Source organism: Nematolebias whitei, chromosome 12 (genome assembly GCF_014905685.2).
Source record: "Nematolebias whitei isolate Nwh7 chromosome 12, NemWhi1, whole genome shotgun sequence".
In the NCBI taxonomy this organism is placed as follows: Eukaryota; Metazoa; Chordata; class Actinopteri; order Cyprinodontiformes; family Rivulidae; genus Nematolebias; species Nematolebias whitei.
In genome coordinates this window covers 38,403,530-38,413,801 of record NC_056509.1, presented here as the reverse complement: position 1 = coordinate 38,413,801, position 10,272 = coordinate 38,403,530, and the positions used below count along the sequence as shown (strand labels likewise).

General features: G+C 37.5%; 1 protein-coding gene across 1 annotated transcript in view; it reads right to left on the bottom strand.

Annotated features, from left to right (window-relative positions):
- ppp2r5a (protein phosphatase 2, regulatory subunit B', alpha isoform) overlaps nt 1-9,560 on the bottom strand; it is a 54,959-nt gene extending 45,399 nt beyond the window's left edge. The window contains exon 1 of the mRNA XM_037685898.1: nt 8,620-9,560. Coding sequence (XP_037541826.1) covers nt 8,620-8,767 — 148 coding nt within the window. The 5' untranslated portion in view covers nt 8,768-9,560. The remainder of the gene's footprint in view (nt 1-8,619) is intronic.
- Nucleotides 9,561-10,272: the final 712 nt, after the last annotated feature.

Below are 10,272 nucleotides of genomic sequence, written 5' to 3'. Positions count from 1 at the left end.
ACAAACGGCAAACAGGATGAACAAAAGACCAAACAAATCAACAAACAACAGACAGAACAAATCAACGACCGAATGACTGACCAAATGAACAATCAACAAACGACTGAAGGGATGAACAAAAGACCGAAGAAATCAATGACAACCAACTGACAGAATAAATCAACAATCAGCTGAATGAACAGCTGATCAACAAATAAACTACTGACAAAACAAACAAAAGACAGAACAAATAAACAAGTGAGCTACTGAACAATCCAACAAATGACCGACAGAAAAACAGTAAGAACAAACCGCAGACAGAACAATGAAGTGAGCAAACCAAATGCAATTCTTGGAAGGATACATAAATTTACTTTTAGTGCTCAAAAGGTGTCAGCATCAAGATTTAAAACGGTTTATCAAAAACATTAATTAAAAAAAATACCACAGCAATGACCTCAATATCCATTTCAATGCAACTCATTGAAACTTACATAAAGAGCACTTTTGACAGATGGACTCAAATAATGAGGAAACATTTCTGAAACTTTAATCAGCGTTGCATAATGAGATTTACTCCAAACAAGCAGATGTAATGATAATTTGGAAAGAAGCCATGCTTGGTTGCTTTTATTATAAAACAAAAACATATGGATCTGAAATCCATCTTTATTTATCATAAGGGACATTTTACTGTGTGATCTACCGTGCATCTTTATCTTATTTCATGATATAAATATATAATTTACTATCACAAAGCCCTGGTCCCTGCATCTTGTTTGGCGAAGCAGCCTTAAATAAGTCTTGGATAGACTGAGGCTGCAGACAAGTACAAACTAACGGCAGCAAATCTTAACCTGAAAAGGAAAAATAAAAAAAGACATCTCTCATACAAACACAAAGAACTGTCCCTTTGTTTCCGAGAAAAATACTGATTGCCAGCTGCTGACATGATGGGAACAGCATGTTTGGGACACAACAATCAATAAACCAACAGGGTGGGCAGATTTTTCAGGACAATATTGATGGGCCATTTCTCATTTTTACTGTACTCACAACTGTGTAAAACCTTGATGCTTAGGTTGACATGTTTAACTCAATTTGATCTCATTCTAGTTTGTGTTACACCACAAAATAAAAAGATCAGCAATTAAAAAAAATGTGTCAAAGATGTAACTTGATATCCCTTTAACAATCGTCAATAATTCTCTTGACAGAGAAACCTGTGACCACAGTCTACTACTCAGAAGTTCTCCAGACAACGGTACTTAAAGCGAGAACATGCATTTAAGATCAAAATAGAAAATTTTGGCCCATTAGGACTAAGAAGTTAATAACCAGTACTCTTTATTTAGGATGTGGTGGTCGTAAAAACTGATCCAATATTAGGATCAGTGTTTGGCTGTGGAAACAACAACACGAGGGCAGCTAATCTGGTTATAGGAAGGATAGTGATTAAATGATTAGCTCCCACAGCAGTAAGTTAGAGCCATAGTCTGAGCTGGAAAAATCATAACCAGGCTCATTGTTTCCCATGTGAGCTATTTTGTTTTCTTTAACCGTTTAATCCCCATGGCCCTGTTGTATTACTAAAACAGGCATCTATAAACTGGTTTCATTAGAGCTTTATGGTTTAAACAAGTGGTGCCTGATCCTGGTCTCCTCGAGGGCCGCTATGCTGCATATTTTAGTTGTTTTCCTAATCTGCGTTATGTATTCGAGTTCTGCAGAAACCTGTAAATTACTCATTCATTCATTCATTCAAGGTGTGTCAAAGCAGAGAAACATCTAAAACATGTGGGACAGTGGTCCTCAGGGACCACGATTTGGCACCCTGGTTTAAACCATTGTTAGAAAAAGCATTTATCCAACAGCAGCTTTAGGAATCCATGGAGCTTCTTCGAAAACACAAAAGCAAAAACACTTTTAACACGAGCCACAGCACAGCAAACTTAGGCTGAGGAAATACGGAGTTTAAGAAACTAAGTCTTTTTTTTCCCATTATTATTCTGAGAGACTTAATATGTTTAGACTGCTGCCAAAAACTCCACAATCTCTTCTTCACATGGTTTACTGCAGTTAGAAAAGGTGGCTCAGCTGAAAATTTTTTACTCCAGTGACAAATATTTCATCCTAAATGAAGCGGTCCATATTTGGAAAGTCAAACATGTCTCTGGCTTGCTTCTCAAGGCTTGTGGTTGGCATGGCAACAATGCTTGTCTCTGAATGACTCATCTTTTCACTGCTTATCACACAACAGGAGCCATGAGCATTTCAACCTCTCCACTACAGGAGGGGGAAAAGCATCTTTTTAAGCTACTATCTGTTAACAACTAAAAAAAAAGCTGCCAGGAGAAATGTCCAATTTTAGTCTAGTAGTCACTCTGAAAACTAAAAGCTGAAAGGATAAAACCTTCGAACTCATCTGAAGAGGTGAGGCAGTTCATACCTGTGTGAAAAAATAAACCCTATGACGTTAATTAGCATATGCTAATGAACAGGACTACTGTTACATGCTGAGATTTCATCATATGACAAGTCAGGTTCTGACCACTGATTTTTTACTATTTTTTATGAGATATCATAGTTGAACATGTTAAATTAACTTGGAAAAAAAGCACGATTTCATTCAAACTGTGGAAAAACTGTCTTTAAAGTCGATACAGCAGTATGTAGCTGATCCTATTTGGTCTACTATAAATGACTATTTATTAATTTTAGTTAGAAGTTGTAAAAATCAAAAGGAATGTCCCTTTAGTCAAAATTTTTATAAAGGATTTATTAACGAGTTATAAATAGGTTCAGGAGTTTTGTAAACAAATAAAGCATTGCTAATCATTTATAAAACAGTAAAAAAATGCTGTTCATACAGTGAAGCAGGTTCAATATTTGGCAAGAATTTTTTTTAAATTAATTTCTTTATTGTTTAAATTTAAAGTATCATACATTTATCAGTTGGGTTTGCAGTATGCAGGCACTAAGAGCACTTTGCTTGTTTTAATGTATAATGGCATTTAGTTAAAGTAACCTGAGCAACTAGCAATAAATGGTATTTATCTGAATAAATAAAATGCAGCACTTGATCTTGCCAAATATAGAACCTGCTTCAATAAACCATTTGATAATTTTTTGTTATTTTTTTAAAGTGCTGCAAGCTCATGAATAACCTGCATTAAATATATTTTTTTAAAGGGACCCATTTTAGGAAATTATACCAATTTTTGTCTTGGACAGTTGGGAATGTCTCACCAACCTCAATCTTAAAAATCCAATAAGGTTGCCTCAGGTTTAAAACAAAAAAAGTTGTAAAAGCTGCAATAATAGCTCATCTTCACTTCCATCAGTTTGAGTCTTAATAAAGCAAACCACTACACAGTAATTATCACTGAACATGGTGCTACAGATTTGAAATGCATAATAAAATGCAGAGAAACACAATATGGGCTCGTAACACTAACAAGTAGTTCGCCCAGTCACTGGGGACAACGATCAGCAAATCTTACTGATTTTTCAACTTTCAATTGGAACACAGTTAAATAGGAAGTGATGTCATTCCCAGACTCCATTGCACCAGCTTGGTGCTATGACAGTGCGGGGGGTGGGGTAGAGTTCAGTTTGGTAGGCGGGGTGCTCAGTTCCGTTGACGGGGTGGGGCACCCCGCTTGTATAATGGTAGGGGAAACACTGCTGTCTGATTGGTACCAAGGCAGAAACATGGCTGATTAAAGCACCAAGATCATAAATTTACACTAAATATTACTGCACAAATTCAAACATGGAAATATAATATTCAGCATAACTATGACTTTTACTTTAATAAGGGTAACTAATTTAACAGATACAGATCTTTAAACTTTTGTTTAGGTATTTACCATCTAAATTACAACATTAAAAAATTAATTGCTGACTTTCTTCTGCTTTCATTGACTATTTTATATGGAAAAAGCACTCGAGTGCATCTATGTGTAAACACACAAGTTGACAGGATCGTATGTGTTGTTTTATATCTATTTGTCTATGAACATTAAATAATAGAACTAATAGAGTAATTAAGAGGTGTTTAAAATAGTTAGCAGTAATAGTTGTAGGTGCGCTTTTACATTAAATTAGTTACCAGTACATGAAATAGTGCACATGGCTTAAATGTTAAAAACTACTTAACTTGAGTTAACAATAAACCATGTAATTCAACTTTAGATTTTTAAGCATGTGTTCGAAATGCTACGTTTTCTGATTATTCAAATATCTGACTATTGTCTTAAAATAATACCAATTCCGTTTTTAAAAAAGTATATCCGAGGCTCTCGACCTAAGACTTATTAGAGTTGTAAATGCGTTACCAGAAGTATTTTTGATTAATGTGGTTTTATCATTACTTAGTCCTTCATTCAATCAGACAGGCGATCAGATCAGCCTCAAGTTAAAAAAAAAAAAAAACACATACACACACAAAAAGGAGTGGGAAAACCAAACCAGACCCAAAATCTTATCAAAAATCTTTAAAACAAATGTTCAACATCAGCTCCACTACAACTATTCTGCTGTATTTTTTTAATGTATACTCTAATACAGATCCATAAACCAGTCAATGTGCAGTAATGTGCTGCTTCTATAGAACAATTATATTTTACTCATACTAAAAACACTCACTAAATACAGTAAGCATTATGGATAGTTGTTTATAACTAATTATGTGAACACTACAGAAGGTAGCAGAGCTTTCCTTATAAATACTTAAATGTACAAAAAATAAGTACTAACATGTATATGAAGACATTCCTGTATTTTCAAGTTACTGGATCAAAACAAATCTCCATTGAGCTTTCAGGAGAAGACAGTGGGATAATTTGCTTGATACTTTCAGTCCCGTCACACTCGTGGATGCCATGCTTTTTCATGTCAGTTTTGGGCATCCCCCCCCCCCCCCCACACACACACTTAAAAAAATAAAACCAAGAGTTTTAAATTTTTCCTGAACATCTTGGCTTCATTTTATCCCCTTGCTCTTTTGGTATGCCTGCTACAACATTTTTTAATATGAATGTTTCTCTTAAGGCTAATTTCTAATACCAAATTATGACAATTTGTTTTCAAGATTTGCAAAGAAGTTGCATCACGCTGCGTCCTGCGTACGCAGCTTCAACTACCTGATCAGGCAAGTCCTTCTTGCTTGCTCTTCCCCCTCAGCATCAAAACATTTCTCAAGCTGTTGCAGCTTGTCAGACCTAATGGAGAGAGTAACTCAGAATTTAAGCTCAGTCTGAATAAGCTCGTTCGCTTCCATTCCTCTGTATTATACGAGCCTATCGTACAACAATGGAAGCCGTGTGCGGCACTTTAGCAGTATTTTTGGTGAAAAGTAGAGTTTAAATGCTCAAGTAGATGATTGAGACCTAAATACATGTAGTTATTAGCAGGCTCAACAGGATTAGTTTGACTTCAGGCTAAAGGAAGTCAACCAGATGAGATATCTGGTATCAGTATGCGTGCGTCGATTTGTACCGTTGCCACAGCGCTTACACCGACAAACGACAAGAACAAACAGATGTATTGGCGTTTCAAACGTATTGTGGCTTGCCTATATTGGAGCTCATTATGCAAGTATGAACTGTATGAAACTACAACTGTGTTAAAAAAAACAACAACAATGTGTCATGTCAGTGTAGTAAAAGAAGACGTGCTGAAATTTACACAAATATTAAAACCTCTCCAACTGAACATAAAAAAAAAACAGCAAGCTGAGGTGGCTGTTTCGATCCACAACATATAATTATGCTTCAACCTAAAACAAGCAGCCAGGTTTTATAATGTCTGCCCATATTATTCCACACAGTGTCACATTTCACTGCACAATCATGAGGCTCTGCTGGTTAGTTTCTTTACGGACTTGAAATGTGAACATTGAACAGTTCAGGGCAAATGAGACGGACAAATGAACAGATTAAACCCAACATGCCTGGTATGCAACAGGCGACTCTTTAACCTAGTCCTTTAAGTCATGTGAAATGTTGGGAGTGAGTTATTTAATCCCTCTTTGTTAAATCTTATTGCTTCAAAACATTCCAACATCCTGTAGAAACGTGAAAAGTCACACAAAACGAGATTGCTCTTCATCTTTCTCCACGTTGTTTTTACTGTGAACAGTTATTTTTTACCAGCATCGGGACAGGGTCGACAATACAAGCTGCTCTATCTAAGTCAAGACTTTAGATGTTGCAGCTCCATAACAGAGGTGGCAACACAGAATGAACCAAAACACGCCGTCAAACACCATTCTGAGGCACTTCCCAGCCTTCCTGACAGATCTAACCTTGATGAAAGCACAAAGTAAAGACAATGCAAGTATGGTAGTTGTGTTACTCTTAGTGCTGGCCCAGCTGTAAACTTGACCCCAACCTCTGAATCTGTGATTTGTTTTTTACCAGACAGGGTCATCGCCTTAAAACAATCAACTGTTAAATTCAGTTCAATTAAATGTATTTATTTAGCACCAATTCACTTCAAATGTTATCTCAGGGCGCTGTACAAAAACAATCATACTCATTAAAAAATGTAAATGAGTAAAAGTTATCTAAGGAAGCCAGAGGACTGTGTTCAATCTTCACTTCGTCTCAGTCCCTCATCCTGAGCAGCACGCTGGCGACAGTGGAAAGTAACGACTCCCTATTAACAGGAAGAAACCTCCAGCCGAACTGGGCTCAGGATGAGCTGTTATCTGCCTCAACCAACTTGGGTTAGAAAGGACAGGAAGAAACAAACACAGAATGACCTATTTTTCTTGGCTAGTTAGTTGGAACAATAGGAATCTGCATTGATCATAAATGGGGAAAAATACCCAGAATTTCATTTGACATCTAATTGTTTTACTTCCTATTTGGAAAGTTGTGGCATAAAAAAAATTACCATATAGACTGTTAGTTTATGTTTGCCTATCTTAATAAATTTTTAAAAAGTCTACCAATTTTATTTGTCAACGCACATGTTTTTTTTAAACCAGCAATATGTGAAAATAGTAAAGAAAATATAATTTACTGCAGTAGCAAACTCAATCTTTGGGGCGAATAGTTATTTTACTAGTAAAAAATGTTTTACTAATATTAGTACTAGTACATTCTACATACCGATACTCGAAAACGTTTACCTAAAGTTTCAATACAATCTCAAAAATGTTGTAAAAATTCTGCTAGTTTTTCTGACGTGTTACAACTTTTACAATGTTCAACGAAAATTCTGGACACAATTGATTCCAATTTTTTCAAAGACAAAATGCTGTAACTTTGCTACATTTTAATCCCAAATACACAACCGTGATATCATTTGAAAGTTATTTTAAAGCTTTTTTAATCCTTTTTTTTTAACATACCGTAAATCACAGAAAATTTTGTTAGCATACCTTGTGCAAGGAAGAGCACAAGGTTTCATTAACCTAAGAACAGGAAATTGATTAATATAGCCCATAAAGTGTTAGAAATTAAAGTTTTTTTAAAAATATACACACACATACACACACGTATATATATTCTTTGTTGTAACGATGCTACTTCACAATAAAATTGTCAGGATTTTTATTATTAAACTCAAACTGAGAAAAGATGCACTGCACCAGATTATAGCTTTCAGTACAGTACTTCCAATACAGTTGGAAAACCTGTTTATATCTCTTTTATCAATGCAACATTTGTGAGGAAAAAGGATTTGCATGTTGAGAAGCAGAGTATGTGGGTTGTGGTAATGGAAAAACTTGCCAGACACCGACTACTGGTGCTGGTAGTCAGGTGTCTGATACCAGTTTGTCAGCACCTGTGCTCTACCAGTGGCAATCCCACATCTCCATAATCTGGGACTGAATTCCATCACTCAAGTTGATAACACTCTCCCCCACAGGGTGGGCTTTATCAGAGTCTACCTCCAGAATTTTGTAATGGAGAGGATGGCCCTCCTGCAGTCCTGACTTCAACCTAACTGAACACCTGTGGGATCAGCTTAGGCATGCTGTTCATTCCAGTCATCAACACAACTACACTGGCCGATTTGTGAAAAATGCTTGTTGACGAACAAGACGTCATCCTACAGCAGTGTATGACCAAGCCTTTGAGCAACATGATGTGGTGCCAGGCTGCTGTGGCTCTGTATGGTTCTTCCACATGCTACTGAGGCCCAAGTTTGTTACATTTATTAAATTGTCAATGTCTCGTTTCTTCAATGACCCAATCTAACAAAGCAAAATGAGCATCAATAGCTGAATATGGTGTCTGGCACTAGCAGAAGAGCTTTGATAGTTTTTCCAAGGGTGCAACCAGATGTTTAATTCTCACAAATGCAGCACAGTTTGAGGAAATAAACAGGCTTTCCAGCTGTGTGATGCATCGCTTGCCAGGAAGCACTGTTACAAATAATCAACCAAGCACACGTTTTATTTTGTACTAAGTTTAAAGCACTGTTTCACAAGAAGTTACGGTCAGCTTGTTTTTCCTAGAGGGGTGGAGGGCATTTAAACGTGGTTTCAACATACTCAGCAAAGCAAACCAGCCTTCTCTACAGAGCAGCTGCAGATCCAGGCGTGCACACACCACCACCACCACAAACACAGGGGTCAGGACGAACTGTGGAGCGGCGGACCCTTCCATCCTCCCACCTTACCTTTGAGCTGCGGCAGCGGGGACAGCTCCACCGGAGCGCCCTGGCTGCGGTACTGCGACGAGCCCTGGGATCTCCGCTGCTTCTGCGCCTTCCTCACAGACTTCCTCGTGAAGCCGTCCACCTTTTCGGATGCAGAGATGGCCGACATTTTGATGCACACAACTCACGAAGATCGCAGACGAGCTGTCGTGTACTAAATGATGATTAAAAATCCAGAGAGAACCGTCCGAGCTGCTGCCGAGGCTTCTTCTTGCGTTATTCTGCAAGATCCGACATGATTTCCTCTCGTCGTCAGGCTGTGTCCTTAAACTGCATCATTGAAGTTATGTTGGAACAATCTTTAAATAGTCCGACAGTGAATGCACTACACTAAGCAGTAGAAAACTAATACAAATAAACGTCTAAATACCCATATGTTGTTGCAGCGTGTTTGCAGTGGGTCTACCTGTTGCATAACGTAGGTAAGGCATTGCCATTAAAAATGGTCTGGATTAAACGCACTGTGCCGCTAGCTGCTAATGCGCACAGCTAGCTTGTTAGCTTATTTTAACAGGGCGGAAAACTGCACTGGTACTGAAGAGAAAATCTACCTTAATTGCACTACATGAAAGCCCTCGTTAAAGAACACAGTCCACGACTTCAAGCATCGGTTTTAAATCCAGAGTTAGACACTTCCGCTGAGTCTCTCGCTCTCCCACAATGAAGTTCAAACGTCGCTCGGCGGACTCGTTTAGCAGCGAAGTTATCCGCATAAAGACCGACTTCGTCCTCGCCACAATGCTCGCCTAGCGGACGGCAACGGTTCCGTTTTCGCGGCCTCTAAAAAGACCGAATAAATAAGTGATTCTCGAGCCGAACAGGCAGCCATAAAACGCTCAAAGGCTGCCAGTCGTTCCGTCGCTTTTTTTTTCGTCTGCGTGCTCAGGACTGAGAAAACGTTGACAGGTGTACGTCAATGATTGACGTTTCTGGCAGCCAATCACGACGCGGCTATGTGTAAACTGGAAACTTTTTAGGCCTATCAAGGCGCGGCAGGAGGGCGGGCCATAACGTGTGAAAACAAAGAGTTGACGTTGAAAACTGGCAGATAGCGTCAGATAAGGCAAAAAGATATGAAATGTGAATGTTGAGTGTCTTGTGACTTAATATTAAATTAGATGTGACAAAATATTAGTTGAAAGCAACAAATACAGTAAAAGTTTAGAAAAAAAAGCTAAACGCATCAAGTCTTGCCAAAAGCAAAAAAAAAAAAAGTCGTTTTGTTTGAGAGAAAGGAAGTTTAAAAGGTAAATGTAGCAAAGGGCTAGCTTAATGCTAAAAATAGCAGAACAGTAGCTAAAAGCTAAACAAACCTAATGGCTAGCTAAAAGCTAAACTTGGAGAAAGTATACTAAAGCAGTTTCCATCAAGAATTTGAAGGAACTGAAGAAATCTTTATGCATATTAAAGATAATATCTGCAATTAAAGTTAAATATATTAAAAAGTATAAGAAAAAAATTAAACAGAAAACATAGCCCTGTACTGAAAATATATATTTATATGAAACATGGATGGCTAAAATAGCCTTAATTATGCAGAGGTGTTTGGATTTAAAAAAAAGCATGAAAAAAATAAAGTACAATTACGCCTCAAATACTTGTGCAAAAAGATTT